Genomic DNA, 20,489 nt, shown 5'->3' with positions numbered 1-20,489 from the left:
GGGGGAGAAGATGGCTAGAAGGTTGGAGGACTGTTTAACCACCTCAGCCCCTATAGCTTAAACACCCTTAAAGACCAGGTCACTTTTTACACTTCTGACCTACCCTACTTTCACCGTTTATTGCTCGGTCATGCAACTTACCACCCAAATGAATTTTACCTCCTTTTCTTCTCACTAATAGAGCTTTCATTTGGTGGTATTCCATTGCTGCTGGCATTTTTACTTTTTTTGTTATTAATCGAATATTAACGATTTTTTTGCAAAAAAATGACATTTTTCACTTTCAATTTTGCAAAAAAAACGACTTCCATATATAAATTTTGCTCTAAATTTATTGTTCTACATGTCTTTGATAAAAAAAAAATGTTTGGGTAAAAAAAAAAAAATGGTTTGGGTAAAAGTTATAGCGTTTACAAACTATGGTACAAAAATGTGAATTTCCGCTTTTTGAAGCAGCTCTGACTTTCTGAGCACCTGTCATGTTTCCTGAGGTCCTACAATGGCCAGACAGTAGAAAAACCCCACAAATGACCCCATTTCGGAAAGTAGACACCCTAAGGTATTCGCTGATGGGCATAGTGAGTTCATAGAACTTTTTATTTTTTGTCACAAGTTAGTGGAAAATGATGATTTTTTTTTTTTTTCTTACAAAGTCTCATATTCCACTAACTTGTGACAAAAAATAACTTCTATGAACTCACTATGCCCATCAGCGAATACCTTGGGGTGTCTTCTTTCCAAAATGGGGTCACTTGTGGGGTAGTTATACTGCCCTGGCATTCTAGGGGCCCAAATGTGTGGTAAGTAGTTTGAAATCAAAATGTGTAAAAAATGACCGGTGAAATCCGAAAGGTGCTCTTTGGAATGTGGGCCCCTTTGCCCACCTAGGCTGCAAAAAAGTGCCACACATGTGGTATCGCCGTACTTAGGAGAAGTTGGGGAATGTGTTTTGGGGTGTCATTTTACATATACCCATGCTGGGTGAGATAAATATCTTGGTCAAATGCCAACTTTGTATAAAAAAATGGGAAAAGTTGTCTTTTGCCAAGATATTTCTCTCACCCAGCATGGGTATATGTAAAATGACACCCCAAAACACATTCCCCAACTTCTCCTGAGTACAGCGATACCACATGTGTGAAACTTTTTTGCAGCCTAGGTGCGCAAAGGGGCCCACATTCCAAAGAGCACCTTCTGGCATTTTTTACAGATTTTGATTTCAAACCACTTCTCACGCATTCGGCCCCTAAAATGCCAGGGCAGTATAACTACCCCACAAGTGACCCCATTTTGGAAAGAAGACACCCCAAGGTATTTCGTGATGGGCATAGTGAGTTCATGGAAGTTTTTATTTTTTGTCACAAGTTAGTGGAATATGAGACTTTATAAGGAAAAAAAATAAATAATAATAAATCATCATTTTCCGCTAACTTGTGACAAAAAATATAAAATTCTAGGAACTCGCCATGCCCCTCACGGAATACCTTGGGGTGTCTTCTTTCCAAAATGGGGTCACTTGTGGGGTAGTTATACTGCCCTGGCATTTTCCAGGGGCCCTAATGTGTGGTAAGTAGGTAAATGACCTGTGAAATCCTAAAGGTGCTCTTTGGAATGTGGGCCCCTTTGCCCACCTAGGCTGCAAAAAAGTGTCACACATGTGGTATCGCCGTATTCAGGAGAAGTTGGGCAATGTGTTTTGGGGTGTCTTTTTACATATACTCATGCTGGGTGAGAGAAATATCTCGGCAAAAGACAACTTTTCCCATTTTTTTTTTATACAAAGTTGGCATTTGACCAAGATATTTATCTCACCCAGTATGGGTATATGTAAAATGACACCCCAAAACACATTGCCCAACTTCTCCTGAGTACGGCGATACCAGATGTGTGACACTTTTTTTGCAGCCTAGATGCGCAAAGGGGCCCACATTCCTTTTATGAGGGCATTTTTAGACATTTGGATCCCAGACTTCGATCGCCGCTGGCAGGCTGGAGATCCACTCGCTTACCTTCCGATCCTGTGAACGCGCGCGCCTGTGTGCGCGCGTTCACAGGAAATCTCGCGTCTCGCGAGAGGACGCACCGGCGCGTCCACCCAGAAGAGCAGGGCCGCCGCAAAGACGCAATCCTGCGTACGCCGGTCCTGAGGAGGTTAAACTAGGGACTGGGGGGGAGGGTAATTACGTTACAGAATGTGAAGATGAGATAGAGACCGGCGGCAAGGTAGTGGGACTGGGGGAGGAATGGAAGGAGGGACTAGAACAGTTCAGAAGGAAAGGTGTAGGGTAAAAATATACATAAACCTTTTAATTGTATGTATACTAATGCCAGAAGCCTGACTAATAAAACTGGGGAGCTGGAATTAGTGATGTGTGAGGAGGACTATGACATAGTGGGAATTACTGAGACATGGCTGGATGATAGCTATGACTGGGCAGTTAATGTACAGGGTTACAGTCTGTTTAGAAAGGATCGCCAGAACCGGAGAGGGGGAGGGGTCTGCCTTTATGTAAAGTCCTGTCTAAAGCCCACAGTCCGAGAAGATATAAGTGAGGGACATGAACATGTGGAGTCACTGTGGGTAGAAATACATGGAGGCAAAAACACCAGAAAGTCCACAGAAAATCTTGTTCCCAGATATAGACTGGGAAACCGAAACCTGTACATCTCATAAAGGAAACAGGTTGTTGGCAATAACCCAAGACAATTACCTTTCCCAACTGGTTCAGAACCCGACTAGAGGGACGGCCATACTGGACTTAGTATTAACCAATAGACCTGACAGAACAACAGATGTGCAGGTTGGGGGACACCTAGAAAATAGTGACCATAAAGTCATAATCTTCCAATTGTCATTCAAAAGAGCGTTTCTACAGGGAGGAACAAAAATACCAAACTTCAAAAAAACAAAATTTTGCCAACTAAGAGAGGCCATAGGCCTAACTAACTGGGACAAAGTCCTTAAAAATAAAAATACAGCTATAAAATGGGATATTTTTAAAAAACATCCTAAAATCTAATTGTGAGAGGTACATACCTTATGGGAATAAAGGGTTAAGGAGCAAGAAGAAACCAATGTAGATACATAGATTTGTAAAGAAAGCAATAAATGACCAAAAGAAAGCATTTAAATCACTAAAACAGGAGGGGTGCCAGGAAGCACTGAAAAACTATAAGGAAAAAAATAGAATATATAAAAAACGAATAAAAGCAGCCAAAGTAGAGACCGAGAGATTAATTGCCAAAGAGAGTAATGCTAACTCTAAAATGTTCTTCAATTATATAAATGGTAAAAAGTATAAATCTGAAGGTGTTGGCCCTTTACAGAGTTGAGGGGGGAGTTGCAGAGAACGATGAGGAGAAAGCAAAGCTATTAAATATTTTTTTTCTCCACTGTATTCACCAGGGTGGATTTGATTTAAATCAAACTGATTTAAATCACTAGTCAGTAAGGCTTGATTTAAATCATAGTTTTCTACATAAAGACTAATTCTTGCTGGTATAACTTTTATAATATGCAAGTAGATGAAGATTTTTAGAATAACAACTTTTCATATTAGTTTGTTTAGGTTGATTCTGTATTCATAGGTTTGTAGAAGTTAGGATTAAGGTATTTTTCTCAACTTTGTTCATGTTATAAAATTTTTGCTGTGAAGAAGAGGCATGTGATCTCTGCGGAGTCAAATTCAGTTTTGAGAACTGCAAAAGTAAACCAAGCATCTGAGATAATATCTTGTAGGCATAGAAACTGCCCAATAATCTTACAAAAACCTCTGGAAGTGCGTCTTATGGGGCGAAAAATACTGTAAATCCCAAAAAATCTGATTTATTTATTTATTTATTTTTTCACCCTGGTATTCACTGAGGAAAATAAACTGTCAGATGAAATGCAGAATGTAAAAGGCCGGTAAGTTTAACATCTGTCATGGGAAAACAGTTTGAAGGTTTTCTAAGAGATACTATCTTGGAGGATCTCAAAGAAAATAAGCAAATAACGCCATATCAGCATGGCTTCATGAGGGATTGGTCATGTCAAACTAATTTAGGCTACTTTCACACTAGCGTTCGGAGCGGATCCGTCTGATGTTTCATCAGACGGATCCGCTCCGATAATGCAGACGTTCGCATCCGTTCAGAACGGATGCGTCTGCATTAAAACTTAGAAAATTTTCTAAGTGTGAAAGTTGTCTGAGCGGATCCGTTCAGACTTTACATTGAAAGTCAATGGGGAACGGATCCGCTTGAAGATTGAGCCATATTGTGTCATCTTCAAGCGGATCCGTCCCCATTGACTTACATTGTAAGTGTGGACGGATCCGCTCGCCTCCGCACGGCCAGGCAGCGTTCAGGTGTCCGCTCACTGAGCGGAGCGGAGGCTGAACGCTGGCAGGCGGATGCATTCTCAGTGGATCCGCCTCCACTGAGAATGCATTGGGGCCAGACGGATGCGTTCGGGGCCGCTCGTGAGCCCCTTCAAACGGTGCGCACGAGCGGACACCCGAACGCTAGTGTGAAAGTAGCCTTAATCAGTTTCTATGAGGAGGTAAGTTCTATACTTGACAGCGGCGAATCAATGAATGTCGTATATCTGGTAGGGCTGTCGAATATAATCGATGCATCGATGCATCGCGATTCGACCCCCGGCGATTCTGCATCGATGCGGTTGCTTTAAATAATCGATGCATGTTGACAGGGCCGCTGATAGGTACAGCTGGCCCAGTTGTACCGGGCCCGGCCCCCCCCCGCTTTCTACGTTTTTTTTTTTTTTTTAAATCGCCGCTCAGTACTACCTGCCTGCTTGCTGTGCCTGTAGGGACTATTTCCTCTGTTTCGGGCGCGGAAGAGTATCTCTTCTCTTCTCTCTCCCGCGCCCGCTCCTCTGCTCTGCTCAGTCCCGGAATCAAGTCCCGGCCAGCTTGTCGGCTGTTTTTTTTACCGCCGCTTCCGGGTAGGTCTTCTGCGGGACTGGGCGTTCCTATTTGATTGACAGGCTTCCGACCGTCGCATACTGTGCGTCACGAGTTGCCAAAAGAAGCCGAAGACCGTGCAACATCGACTGTGTCAGGTGGGGGTCAGCGTCTGTGTCAGGTGAGGTGGCCAGGTGGGGTCAGCGTCTGTGTCAGGTGGGGGTCAGCGTCTGTGTCAGGTGAGGTGGCCAGGTGGGGTCAGCGTCTGTGTCAGGTGGGGGTCAGCATCTGTGTCAGGTGGGGGTCAGCGTCTGTGTCAGGTGGGGGTCAGCGTCTGTGTCAGGTGGGGGTCAGCGTCTGTGTCAGGTGGGGCCCCCTGATCACCCCCCTGTCATTGATTACCCCCCTGTCATTGATCAACCCCCTGTAAAGCTCCATTCAGACGTCCGCATGATTTTTACGGATCCACTGATAGATGGATCGGATCCGCAAAACGCATCCGGACGTCTGAATGAAGCCTTACAGGGGCGTGATCAATGACTGTGGTGATCACCCCATATAGACTCCCTGATCACCCCCCTGTCATTGATTACCCCCCTGTCATTGATCAACCCCCTGTAAAGCTCCATTCAGACGTCCGCATGATTTTTACGGATCCACTGATAGATGGATCGGATCCGCAAAACGCATCCGGACGTCTGAATGAAGCCTTACAGGGGCGTGATCAATGACTGTGGTGATCAAAGCTGCATTGACGGATCCGTTCTTCCGATCTGCGCAGACCTTTAAATCTGTGAAAAAAATAAACACCGGATCCGTTTTTCCAGATGACACCGGAGAGACAGATCCGGTATTTCAATGCATTTGTCAGACGGATCCGCCTGACAAATGCATCCGTTTGCGTCCAGATTGCCGGAATCCTCTGAAAAACAAGGGGACTTGGGTAATAATCTTGATGCATCGTGATGCATCGCCGAATCGAATCGAATCGAATCGTGGACTTGATAATCGTAATCGCATCGAATCGTGAGACGAGTGAAGATGCGCAGCCCTAATATCTGGACTTCTCCAAAGCGTTTGACACTGTACCACATAAAAGGTTAGAATATAAAATGAGAATGCTCGGACTGGGAGAAAATGTCTGTATATGGGTAAGTAACTGGCTGAGTGATAGAAAACAGAGGGTGGTTATTAACGGTATACACTCAGATTGGGTCACTGTCACTAGTGGGGTACCACAGGGGTCAGTATTGGGCCCTATTCTCTTCAATATTTTTATTAATGATCTTGTAGAAGGCTTGCATAGTAAAATATAAATTTTTGCAGATGACACTAAACTGTGTAAAGTAATTGACACGGAAGAGGACAGTATACTGCTACAGAGGGATCTGGATATATTGGAGGCTTGGGCAGAGAAGTGGCAGATGGGGTTTAACACTGACAAATGTAAGGTTATGCACATGGGAAGGAATAATGCAAGTCACCCGTACATACTAAATGGTAAAACACTGGGTAACACTGACATGGAAAAGGACCTAGGAATTTTAGTGAACAGCAAACTAAGCTGTAGAAACCAGTGTCGGGCAGCTGCTGCCAAGGCCAATAAGATAATGGGTTGCATCAAAAGGGGCATATCTGCCCGCAATGAGAACATAGTCCTGCCACTTTACAAATCATTAGTCAGACCACACATGGAGTACTGCGTGCAGTTTTGGGCTCCTGTGAACAAGGCAGAGCTGTTGAGGGTTCAGTAATAACTGGAATGGGGCAACTACAGTACCTTGAAAGATTATCAACATTAGGGTTATTCACTTTAGAAAAAAGACGACTGAGGGGAGATCTAATTACTATGTATAAATATATCAGGGGTCAGTACAGAGATCTATCCCATCATCTATTTATCCCCAGGATTGTGACTGTGAGATTCTTTACGGTAAGAGCAGTAAGACTATGGAACTCTCTGCCCGAGGAGGTGGTGATGGTGAGTTCACTAAAAGAGTTCAAGAGGGGCCTGGATGTATTTCTGGAGTGTAATAATATTACAATATTACAGCCACTAGAGATGGGTCATTGATCCACGGAGTTAGTCTGATTGCCTGATTGGAGTCGGGAAGGAATTTTTTTCCCCTTAAGTGTGGAAAATTGGCTTCTACCTCACAGTTTTTTGGATCAACTTGCAGGATAACAGGCCAAACTGGATGGACAAATGTATTTTTTTCGGCCTTATATACTATGTTACTATGTCCTGACTCAATCTGCCACAATAGAAACGGATCCATTCCCATTGACTTTCAATGGAGTTAATGACTGATCCGTCTTGGCAGTGTTAAAGAAAATACAACCGGATCCGTTCATAAAGGATGCAGATGGTTGTATTATCAGTAACAGAAGCGTTTTTGCTGGACCCTGTCGGATCCAGCAAAAACGCTAGTGTGAAAGTACCCTGATGCGTGAAAACCAATGCTCATGTACACAGCCCCATTGAAATGAATGGGTCCGGATTCCGTGCGGGCGCAATGCGTTCGCATCACAAATTGTACCCGCGCGGAATACTCGCTCGTGTGAAAGGGGCCTTAAGAATACAGGGTACTGTGTTAGTCACTGTTAAAGGGACGGGTGCTGTGGAGGTCTCTGTTAAGGGGCAGGGAACTGTGGAGGCCACAGATAAGGGGACGGTCCCCTATGGAGGTCAGTGTTAAGGGGCGGGGTGCTGTATAGGTCACTGTTAAGGGGGCGGACCCCTGAGGAGGTCAATGTCAAGGGATTGGGGTGCTGTGAAACTCACTGTTAAAGGGGTGGGCTGCTGTGAAGGTCAAAGTTAAGGGGATGGGCTGCTGTGGAGGTCTCATTTTAAAGAGGCTTTCTGGGGGGCTCAGTGTTAAGGGGTGAGGGGCTGTGGAATTCACTGTTAAGGGGGCTGGGTACTGTAGAGGTCACTGTTATGGGGGATACTGTCGATATCGTTTAAAGACACAGAAACATTAAATGAAATAGATGAAATATACCCGGGTCGGGTCCTTCTGCTAGTGAGAGATAAAAATCACTGATATAACTGCATCTGAAAATGGCCAATTTATTATAGGTAATTATCCTGTACAGTGAACGTTGTGTTGGGGGAAAAAAAATCAAAATGGCCAAATCACCAATTTTTGCCAGTTTCACCTCCTTTCAAGAAAAAAAAAAGTTATCATACTCCAAATTGTATCATTAAAAACTACAGCCTGGCTCATGAAAAAAGACCCCCTAGCACTGTAGTAAAAAATAATTCTGGGTGTCGGAATATGGTTATGCAAAGAAAAACATTTTAAAACATTTCAAACATATTAAAACATTGCAGAAACTACGGTATATAGAATTAGTATCATTATGTTTGTACTGACCCGCAGAATAAAGGTCATGTGGCATTTTTACTGCACAGGGAATGTCATAAAAAGAAAATTCATTAAACATTGGTGCAGTTGCCTTTTTTTTCCCACCCCTTTAATATTTTTTCCAGCTTTCCAATATATTGTATGGAAATTAAAATATTGCTGATATAAAGCATCTCGCCGTGCAAAAGAACAAGCCCTCATATGGCTATGTGAACGGAAAAATGGCTGGGAGTCGCAAATGAGAATGAAATGGAGAACGGCGGTAAAGGGTGGGCGGGGGGGGTAGCTGACGCGGATCTGTCAGTAGGATATGCTGTTGTCTTAAAGAATATTAAAACTCCTTAAAGCGGTTGTCCAGGTTCAGCATAACCCGATCTGCACTCATTCATCATGAATGAGTGGAGCATCAGAGCTTTTCATGCTCCGATGCTCCCCCTTGCCCTGCGCTGAATCGCTGTAAACCCGGACAACCCCTTTAAGTGCTTGTAGCATTGTTTCATTATCAACAGTTTTGTTTTATTATGCTTCCTATTTTCAGGTTTGGATATTACCAGAAAAACTCCATCCTTTGGAATAAGAAAGAACTTACTGTTTGTGAAATGAAATCTATAACCATTAAGGACTCAACCAGCTCCTTACCAAGGTACCTACACATATGGTGTATACATGACAACACTATAGTATCCCTAGCTCAGCTTTTTTATTTTATACAATCACTTTCCAGATACAAAATATGTTTTTAAAAGTATTCCAATACAATGGCATTTTAGGATTAACAAATCAGGTACAGTTCTAACCAGTTCCCCTCCAACCGCCTCCCGACCGCTTCACCCACCCAAACTGAAAGAAACCCTTCCCAATCCGACATTGATCATATCAGTAGGCACTCAGGTTGTAAGACTACTACTGGTTGTCCATTGAGACCACAACCTGTCGTACACCATCTTTTCAGAAACGCTGCTTTTTCGTACATCAGCATTGTATTAACCTTAAATCTAAATTCCTCAACCGATGGGGGACTCGTTTGGATCCAATGCAAGGCTATTAGTTTCCTGGCTAGATACAGTAACCTCCCTATTGCTACTCTGGCCAACTCATCGGCGCCAACTTCTGTAACATAACCTAAGATGCATATTTTAGGGTCTTGATTGATCCATACTGAGAAGGCCCTCCGTATTGTCTTCAGTACTCCCTCCCAGTACGCATCCAATCTTTGACATCGCCAAAGCATATGCAGTAAATCCGCCTGTTTCATCAGACAACGCGGACATTTTGCATCTGGTCTGACACCAATGCGATGCAAAAATATTGGTGTATTGTACACTCTGTGTATAATGAAGAGTTGAGACAATTTCCCATGTTCACTCAGCGATGACTGTGGGACCACTTCAAGAATATCTCCCCATTGCTCTTATCTCCCCTAGATCCCTTTACCATGCTCTCATACGAGGAGCGGGTGTGAGTTTAGAAATTTATCCAGCAACATTTGGTAAATTGTGGACATGCTGTTATGATCCAGTGAAGGGCAATGATGTTTACCTAAATAGTATAGTGCCACCTGGTGTTTAGAGAGTATGGCAGTGGGTACAGCCAGCTAATGAGCTGGGTGCAGCTGGTCACACTTGCACAGCAAGGTGCTTAGGACTGTATTACACCAACGGATTATCTGACCAATTTCTGTCCAATCAGACCTATAGTTGCTGTGTATAACAAAAGATCTGTTTGTCTAAATGGCCATCTGACCAATGATTGGTCATAAAATCTGTCAGATAAACTGTTGGTGTAACACAGGCCTTAGGGTTGCTCTATTCACTGCAGCCAATAGAAATAGATTTCTGTCCTGCTTGTCTGGGTAGGAATCTAACTTCTGCAGAGGAAGTAAGAAAGGGGGTGGGTTGGGGGGTAGAGGCTATTTCTTTCCAGACCCTAAACCTAGTCTCATTACTTTCATGGGATAACCCTTTTGTAGGGTCATATCCATCAGAGGGGGTTATTTATTTTAAACTCTGTATTCACAGAAAACCAGTTTTCTTTTTCATTTTGACAGCTCTGTACTAATGTGGATAGGAGATAAGTTGTCTTAGGCAAACACGCCCTTTAACCCCTTAAGGACTCGGCCCTATTTCACCTTAAGGACTTGGCCATTTTTTGAAAATCTGACCAGTGTCACTTTAAGTGGTGATAACTTTAAAACACTTTGACTTATCCAGGCTATTCTGAGATAGTTTTTTCGTCACATATTGTACTTCATGACACTGGTAAAATGAAGTCAAAAAATTTATTTTTTATTTATAAAAAAAATACCAAATTTAACAAAAATTTGTAAAAAAAATAGCAAATTTCAAAGTTTCAATTTCTCTACTTCTATAATACATAGGAATACCTACAAAAATAGTTATTACTTTACATTCCCTATATGTCTACTTCATGTTTGGATCAATTTGGGAATGATATTTTATTTTTGGGGGATGTTACAAGGCTTAGAAGTTTAGAAGCAAATCTTGAAATTTTTAATAAATTTTCAAAAACACACTTTTTAGGGACCAGTTCAGGTCTAAAGTCACTTTGTGAGGCTTACATAATAGAAACCACCCAAAATGACCCCATTCTAGAAACTACACCCCTCAAGGTATTCAAAACTGATTTTATAAACGTTGTTAACCCTTTAGGTGTTCCACAAGAGTTAATGGCAAATGGTGATAAAATTTCAGAATTTAGATTTTTTGGCAAATTTTCTATTTTAATACATTTTTTCCAGTAACAAAGCAAGGGTTAACAGCCAAACAAAATGCTATATTTATTGCCCCGATTCTGTAGTTTGCAGAAACACCCCATATTTGGCCGTAAACTACTGTACGGGCACACAGTAGGGCGTAGAGGGAAAGGTGCGCCGTATGGTTTTTGGAAGGCAGATTTTGCTTGACTGGTTTATTTACACCATGTCCCATTTGAAGCCCCCCTGATGCACCCCTAGAGTAGAAACTTCATAAAAGTGACCCCATCTAAGAAACTACACCCCTCAAGGTATTCAAAACTGATTTTACAAACTTTGTTGACCCTTTAGGTGTTGCACAAGATTTAATGGAAAATAGAGATACAATTTCAAAATTTAACTTTTTTGGCAGATTTTCCATTTCAATTTTATTCCAGTTACAAAGCAAGGGTTAACAGCCAAACAAAACTCAATATTTATGGCTCTGATTCTGTAGTTTACAGAAACACCCCATATGTGGTCGTAAACCGCTGTACGGGCACATGGCAGGGTGCAGAAGAAAAGGAATGCCATACGGTTTTGGAAGGCAGATTTTGCTGGACCGGTTTTGTGACACCATGTCCCATTTGAAGCCCCCCTGATGCACCCCTAGAGTAGAAACTCCAAAAAAGTGACCCCATTTTAGAAACTACGGGATAGGGTGGAAGTATTGTTGGTGCTAGTTTAGGGTACATATGATTTTTGTTTGCTCTATATTACACTTTTTGTGAGGCAAGGTAACAAGTAATATTTTTATAGAGCAGGTTGTCACGGACGCGGCGATACCTAATATGTATACAATTTTTTTTATTTTTGAAACAAAAAAAATCATGTTTTAGTGTCTCCATAGTCTGAGAGCCATCGTTTTTTCAGTTTTTGGGCAAATATCTTGGGTAGGGTATGATTTTTGCCGGTTGAGATGACTGTTTGATTGGCACTATTTTGGGGTGCGTATGACTTTTTGATCGCTTGCTATTATTCTTTTTGTGATGTAAGGTGACAAAAAATTGCTTTTTTTTAGCCCTTTTTTTTTTTTTTATACGGTATTCACCTGAGGGGTTAGATCGTGTGATATTTTTATAGAGCAGTTTATTACGGACGCAGCGATACCTAATATGTATACTTTTTATTTATTTATGTACGTTTTAGGCCTCATGCACACGACCGTTGTGTGCATCCGTGGCCGTTGTGCCGTTTTCAGTTTTTTTTCGCGGACCCATTGACTTTCAATGGTTCCGTGGAAAAAACGGAAAATGCACCGTTTGGCAGCCGCATCCGTGAGCCGTGTTTCCTGGCCGTGAAAAAAATATGACCTGTCCTATTTTTTTCACGGCCAACGGTTCACGGACCCATTCAAGTCAATGGGTCCGTGAAAGAACACGGATGCACACAAGATTGGCATCCGTGTCCGTGATCCGTGGCCGTAGGTTAGTTTTTATACAGACGGATCCGAAGATCCGTCTGCATAAAAGCTTTTTCAAAGCTGAGTTTTCACTTCGTGAAAACTCAGAACCGACAGTATATTCTAACACAGAAGCGTTCCCATGGTGATGGGGACGCTTCTAGTTAGAATACACTACAAACTGTGTACAAGACTGCCCCCTGCTGCCTGGCAGCACCCGATCTCTTACAGGGGGCCGTGATCAGCACAATTAACCCCTTCAGGTGCGGCACCTGAAGGGGTTAATTGTGCTGATCACGGCCCCCTGTAAGAGATCAGGGCTGCCAGGCAGCAGGGGGCAGACCCTCCCCCCCCCCTCCCCAGTTTGAATATCATTGGTGGCCAGTGCGGCCCCCCCCCCCCCTCCCTCTATTGTAATAAATCGTTGGTGGCACAGTGTGCGCCCCCCCCTCCCTCACGCTATTGTAATAATTCGTTGGTGGCACAGTGTGCGCCCCCCATCGGCCCCCCCTCCCTCTATAGCATTAACAACATTGGTGGCCAGTGTGCGGCCTCCCATCTCTCCCCCCCCCCCCCCCCCCCATCATTGGTGGCAGCGGAGTTCCGATCGGAGTCCCAGTTTAATCGCTGGGGCTCCGATCGGTAACCATGGCAACCGGGACGCCACTACAGTCCTGGTTGCCATGGTTACTTAGCAATAGTACAATAGTAGAAGATTCATACTTACCTGCTCCAGGCTGCTGCTGCGATGTTCGTGTCCGGCCGGGAGCTCCACCTACTGGTAAGTGACAGGTCTGTGCGGCGCATTGCTAAATGAACTGTCACTTACTAGTAGGAGGAGCTCCCGGCCGGACACGAACATCACAGCTCCCAGGTAAGTATGAATCTTGTACTATTGCTAGTAACCCGCTGCCACCAATGATCGGGGGGGGGGGGGGGGCGCAAGATGGGAGGCCGCACACTGGCCACCAATGTTGTTAATGCTATAGAGGGAGGGGGGCCAATAATTGCCACCAACGATTTATTACAATAGAGGGAGGAAGGGGGGGGGGGGCGCACACTGTGCCACCAACGAATTATTACAATAGAGGGAGGAAGGGGGGGCGGGGGGGGGCACACTGTGCCACCAACGAATTATTACAATAGAGGGAGGGAGGGGGGGGGGGGGGCGCACACTGTGCCACCAACGATTTATTACAATGGAGGGAGGAAGGGGGGGGGGGCCGCACTGGCCACCAATGATATTCAAACTGGGGAGGGGGGGGGGGTCTGCCCCCTGCTGCCTGGCAGCCCTGATCTCTTACAGGGGGATATGATAGTACAATTAACCCCTTCAGGTGCGGCACCTGAGGGGTTAATTGTGCTGATCACGGCCCCCTGTAAGAGATCGGATGCTGCTAGGCAGCAGGGGGCAGTCATGTACACAGTTTGTAGTATCACCATGGGAACGCCTCTGTGTTAGAATATACTGTCGGAAATGAGGTTTCACGATCTAACTCATATCCGACAGTATATTCTAACATAGAGGCGTTCCCATGGTGATGGGGACGCTTCAAGTTAAAATATACCATCGGATTGGAGAAAACTCAGATCTGATGGTATAAAAGGGACTCCGGACTTTACATTGAAAGTCAATGGGGACGGATCCGTTTGAAATGGCACCATATTGTGTCAACGTCAAACGGATCCGTCCCCATTGACTTGGATTGTAATTCAGGACGGATCCGTTTGGCTCCGCACGGCCAGGCGGACACCAAAATGACTTTTTTTTTCATGTCCGTGGATCCGCCAAAAATCAAGGAAGACCCACGGACGAAAAAACGGTCACGGACCTACGGACCCTGTTTTTGCGGACTGTGAAAAAAAACGTTCGTGTGCATGAGGCCTAACACAATTATTAAATTTTTGAAAAAAAAAATAATAATCATGTTTTAGTGTCTCCATATTCTGAGAGCCATCGTTTTTTTCAGTTTTTGGGCGATTATCTTAGGTAGGGTCTCATTTTTTGCGGGATGAGGTGACGGTTTAATTGGTTGGTTCTATTTTGGCGTACATACGACTTTTTTGATCACTTTTATTACCTTTTTTGGGAAGTAAGGTGGGCAAAATTTCAATTTCAACATTTATTTATTTTATTTTTTTATGGCGTTCACCGTGCGGGTAAAGTAACATGACCATTTTATATATCAGGTCGTTACAGACGCGGTGATATCAAACATGTGTAGGGAATTTTTATTTCTTTCATTTTTAATCGGTGATAAATGTGTTTTTTATTTTTTATTTTTTCACTTTTTATTTTTACTTTTTTTTTTTTCTAGACCCACTTGGTTCTTGAAGATCCAGTGGGTCTGATGTCTGTATAATACAGTACTGTACTGTACTGTATTTTCACTTTACAAAGTCTGATTAGACTTCTGCCTTTAGCAGAAGTCTAATCAGCACCATGGACAGCCTCTGATCAGTACCATGGACAGCCGGACTCTGCCATCGGGGGCTGCTGTGCACAGCAGCCCCCGATGGGAGAGGGAGGGAGCTCCCTCCCTTTTTAACCTTTTCAATGCAGCGGGAAGCACCGCCCGCCCTCCCTCCCTGCCGCACTCCCCCACTCCCCCCCCCCGTGCGCTGCACCCGCCGACAGATAACGAGGGCAGCAGGGGGGGTGGTTAAAAATTAAAATAAAGATTATTTGAAGTTTCTGATCTCAGAAACTTCTGAAACCGCAGCACACCGCAGGTCTAAAATTGACCTGCGGTTTGCTGCGATCGCCGACATGGGGGGTCACAGGACCCCCGGCGCATTTAGCTAAGGTGCCTGCTCAATGATTTGAGCAGGCACCGGGTTCCGATGACCGCCCACCGGGCGGCGGTGATCGGAACTATACATGACGTATTGGTACGTCATGGGTCCTTAAGGACTCGGGAACCATGCTGTACCGGTATGTCATGGGTCCTAAAGGGGTTTTCCACAAGTTTAACATTGATGCCCTATCCTTAAATTTTGTAGTGGCTGCGCTTCATATTGCAGTTTAGTGGACTGAGCTGCAGTACTAGAGGTAGCCACTACAAAATGTATGGCGCTATCCCTGGTAAAAAAAATTTTTTAACTTATTGGTGGGAGTATTGAAAGTCGGACCCTGGCCGATCTAATATCCCTATCTTAGGGATTATCCAAAGTTGTACAAAGATCACAGCGCTCGCTGGAGCACCGCCTCCTCTTGCAACAGCTGAACAGCAGGGGTGCTTTGAGTCAGACCCCTGCTGATCAGATATTAATAACCTATCCGAGGATATGTCATTAAAATTTTACTACTAGAAGAACTTGATTCCCCATCACCAATAAAGCTGTTACATTTTTCCTCCTTATGGCATAATAACAATATTAAATTATTATTTTTGATTTTACCTTCTAGTACAATGGAGCCTCCGAATTCACAATATAATAAGTCTCTTCTGTATTGGAAGAAGAAAGTACGCATTGAGTATATGCGTCTGCAGCAGCTGAAGAAATTACAGGTCATCCAGGCTGCTGGGGTGAGTAGAAGACATGACAGCTTATAATCTGATGTGGTATGAAATAAGCTTCATTCTGGACTTGGACAATGAAAATGAATCTATCGTAGTCCTTTAGCAAATGCAGGGACTGTATTTTACATGTTTTTGCTCCCTAAACAGTTTCCTTCTTAGGGGGTTTCTCCTCTAGACATTTATGACATATTGATTGGATATGCCATAAATGTCCTATAGCAGTGATGGCCAGCCTTCTACAGACCGAGTGCCCAAACTGTAACCCAAAACCGACATATTTATCGCAAAGTGCCAACACAACAATTTAACCTGAATACTACTGTCCAATATAGTGTATCTTCCATGTACTTTATCATTCAGCTATAATAGCCTACCTACATTCAATGCGCTGCCTATGCCCTGCGCTGATGAATGGCAGGAAAAGTCTAAGGCATAATGGTACACCTTTTTCCAGAATGTGGGTGCCCACAGAGAGGGCTCTGAGTGCCTCCTCTGGCACCCGTGCCATAGTTTCATCACCACTGTCCTATAGGATCCACTCCTGTTGGGGGCCTGTCGTAGAAGGAGAGCACACTGCGTATGTGCGGCCTTCTCCATTCACTACTATGGGACTTCCAGAAATAGCCATAAATATCCAGATGGGACAACCCCTTTCATAAAAATTCTGCTTTTTTTAAAAATATTTATCCAAGACGATGTGCAGTCAAACAAAGATTACTGTATTTTTCTTTATTAATTTGGACAATTTGCACAATGTAAAAATGTAACAAAAGTCAATTTGAACCTAATTTTGTGGAGTCTCTGCATGGTTCCTTGGGCACTTGTAATAGTAGGCTGTTTAACTGCTTCAGTGACCTTTGACATACAGTCAGGTCCAAAAATATTGGGACACAGACACAATTGTAACATTTTTGGCTCTATACACCGCCACAATGGATTTGAAATGAAACGAACAAGATGTGCTTTAACTGCAGACTGTCAGCTTTAATTTGAGGATATTTACATCCAAATCAGGTGATTGGTGTAGGAATTACAACAGTTTGCATATGTGCCTCCCACTTGTTAAGGGACCAAAAGTAATGGGACAATTGGCTTCTCAGCTGTTCCATGGCCAGGTGTGTGTTATTCCCTCATTATCCCAATTACAATGAGCAGATAAAAGGTCCAGAGTTCATTTCAAGTCTATTTGCATTTGGAATCTGTTGCTGTCAACTCTCAAGATGAGATCCAAAGAGCTGTCACTATCGGTGAAGCAAGCCATCATTAGGCTGAAAACAGGGCCGGCGCTACCATAGAGGCAAGGGGGGCAATTGCTCCCGGGCCCCCGACTCCTTAGGGGCCCCCAGCGCCGGCCCGGCCGCAACTACTACTATATCTATAATTCTATTGTGTGGCGCCGTGCCGCAGTAATGTAATTTAAACTGGGCTGGAGTCTGGAGTGGAGGGGCCCCCCGCCGGACGCCGGCGGCTGCTGTGGCTGCGCTGCTTGTCTCTTTAAGAGATCCGAGACTGGAGCAGCGGCATGCACAGTACAGGCAAGGCAGGCACGTCTAGCGTCTGGCTGACGTATGTTATGTTGCCACAGGCTCCGCCCCCCCCCGCCCAGAGCAGAGAACTTGGATTGAAGGAGAAGCAAAGCAGTGGCGTACCTACCATAGGCAGACCACGCAGCTGCAATGGGGCCCGTGAGGAAGGGGGGCCCCCAGTGGAGGAGAGTCCCCCCCCCCCATCTATCTTCCTAACTTTCTCCCGTCTGCTAGCCCCGCCTCCTAGCTCCGCCTCCCGTCTGATTCCTCTGGATTGCCACAACCCCACCAGTAATGAAGGGACGACTTGTAGGTGAGGACTGTGCAGAGGTGTATGTGTGGAGGGAGGGGGGGGGGGGGTCACTCAGCTTTCCCAGGCTATTCCTCTGCACATATGCCATTCAGAACAGGAGGAAAGCTGGGTGCTATTATGTAATGTGACTCAGCTTTCCTGATGTCCTGTATGGCACAAGTGCAGAGGCATGAGAAGATATAAGGGGAGGTGGGAGTTGTGTTAGGCTACTTTCACACCTGCGTTTGGGGTTCTGCTTGTGAGTTCCGTTTGAAGGCTCTCACAAGCGGCCCCGAACGGATCCGTACTGCCCTAATGCATTCTGAGTGGATGCGGATCCGCTCAGAATGCATCCGTCTGGTAGCGTTCAGCCTCCGCTCAGCAAGCGGACACCCGAACACAGCTTGCAGCGTTCAGGTGTCCGCCTGGCCGTGCGGAGGCAAACGGATCCTTCCAGACTTACAATGTCAGTCAATAGGGACGGATCCGTTTGAAGATGACACAGTATGGTGCAATTTCAAACGGATCCGTCCCCCATTGACTTTCAATGTAAAGTCTGGACGGATCCGTCTGACTAACTTTCACACTTAGATTTTTTTCCAAAATACAATGCAGACGGATCCGTTCTGAACGGATCCCATCGTCTGCATTATAGGAGCGGATCCATCTGGGCAGACATCAGACGGACCCGCTCTGAACGCTAGTGTGAAAGTAGCCTTATACTCAGCTTTCTCAGACTATTCTCATGTCTCTCCACATGTGCCATGCAGGAGAGCAGAAAAGTTTGGTGCTATTACATCATGTAATGTCACTCAGATTTCCTGCTATCCTGCAAGGCATAAATGCAGATAATAAGAACATTGAAAGGCAGGGGGGAGGGGTTCAGCTTTCCCAGAGACTTCTGTCTCTGCACATGTGTCATGCAGGATAGCAAGTAATGTCAGTGTCTCCCAGCTGTCCTGCATGACACAGAGGATGGGGGGAAGGGGGGCACTCACTTCCTCAAACTTTTCTCATGTCTCTGCGCATGTGCCATGCTGGACAGCAGGAAAGTTGGGTGGTATTACATCATGTAATGCCCCAGATTCTTGTCAATATATGCTGAACACCGCCGGGAGCCAGGGTTGGCGGGGCATACTGGCACTGGGACGGGTGAGATGGTGCCTGGGATGGATGGATCCGATCCAGTTTAATCAACCAACCTACCAGTAACTGGTTGATTAAAATGGATCGGGATCCATCCCAGTCTGGTAGGTTGGTTGATTAAACTGGGTCGGATCCATCCCAGGCACCATCTCACCCGTGCCAGTGTACTAGCCCGCCCTGGTTCTGTTTGGAGTCAGTTGTACTGGAGAAATGTGCATTTGGGGGGATTTTTACTTGTACATCTTGCTTTGCCACTTGCATTTGTTTACAATAAGGGACGTTAAAGTCAGCAAGTGTCATGTGGGGGGGGGGGGGCCTTATTGTTTTCCGCCCCAGGGCCCCATTTCACCTAGAACCGGCCCTGGCTGAAAAAACAAAACCAACCCATCAGAGAGATAGCAAAAACATTAGGCATGGCCAAAATAACTGTTTGGAACATTCTTAAAAAGAAGGAACGCATTGGTGAGCTCAGCAACACCAAAAGACCCGGAAGACCACGGAAAACAACTGTGGTGGATGACCGAAGAATTCTTTCCCTGGTGAAGACAACACCCTTCACAACAGTTGGCCAGATCAAGAACACTCTTCAGGAGGTAGGTGTATGTGTGTCAAAGTCAACAATCAAGAGAAGACTTCACCAGAGTGAATACAGAGGGTTCACCACAAGATGTAAACCATTGGTGAGCCTCAAAAACAGGAAGGCCAGATTAGAGTTTGCCAAACGACCTCTAAAAAAGCCTTCACAGTTCTGGAGAAACATCCTATGGACAGATGAGACCAAGATCAACTTGTACCAGAGTAATGAGAAGAGTATGGAAAAGGAAAGGAACTGCTCATGATCCTAAGCATACCACCTCATCAGTGAAGCATGGTGGTGGTAGTGTCATGGCGTGGGCATTTATGGCTGCCAATGGAACTGGTTCTCTTGTATTTATTGATGATGTGACTGCTGACAAAGCAGCGAATGAATTCTGAAGTGTTTCGGGCAATATTATCTGCTCATATTCAGCCAAATGCTTCAGAATTCATTGGACGGCGCTTTACAGTGCAGATGGACAATAACCCAAAGCATACTGCAAAAGCAACCAAAAAGTTTAAGGGAAAGAAGTGGAATGTTATGCAATGGCCAAGTCAATCACCGGACCTGAATCTGATTGAGCATGCATTTCACTTGCTGAAGACAAAACTGAAGGTAAAATGCCCCAAGAACAAGCAGGAACTGAAGACAGTTGCAGTAGAGGCCTGGAAGAGCATCACCAGGGATGAAACCCAGCGTCTGGTGATGTCTATGCGTTCCAGACTTCAGGCTGTAATTGACTGCAAAGGATTTGCAACCAAGTATTAAAAAGTGAAAGTTTGATTTATGATTATTCTGTCCTATTACTTTTGGTCCCGTAACAAGTGGGAGGCACATGTGCAAACTGTTGTAATTCCTACACCGTTCCCCTGATTTGGATGTAAATACCCTCAAATTAAAGCTGACAGTCTGCAGTTAAAGCACATTTTGTTTGTTTTATTTCAAATCCATTGTGGTGGTGTATAGAGCCAAAAATGTGTGAATTGTGTTGA

At 44.6% G+C, this 20,489-nt stretch overlaps 1 protein-coding gene across 1 annotated transcript in view; it reads left to right on the top strand.

Moving 5' to 3' along the window:
• EZH1 (enhancer of zeste 1 polycomb repressive complex 2 subunit) overlaps positions 1-20,489 on the top strand; it is a 68,855-nt gene that overhangs the window by 3,563 nt on the left and 44,803 nt on the right. Inside the window, 2 exon segments of the mRNA XM_040436081.1 lie at positions 8,817-8,921; positions 15,842-15,962. Coding sequence (XP_040292015.1) covers positions 8,878-8,921; positions 15,842-15,962 — 165 coding nt within the window. The 5' untranslated portion in view covers positions 8,817-8,877.

This window comes from Bufo bufo, chromosome 6 (assembly GCF_905171765.1).
Source record: "Bufo bufo chromosome 6, aBufBuf1.1, whole genome shotgun sequence".
NCBI lineage: Eukaryota > Metazoa > Chordata > Amphibia > Anura > Bufonidae > Bufo > Bufo bufo.
Note: the sequence above shows the minus strand (reverse complement) of the source record. Positions and strands in the feature narration are given on the sequence as shown.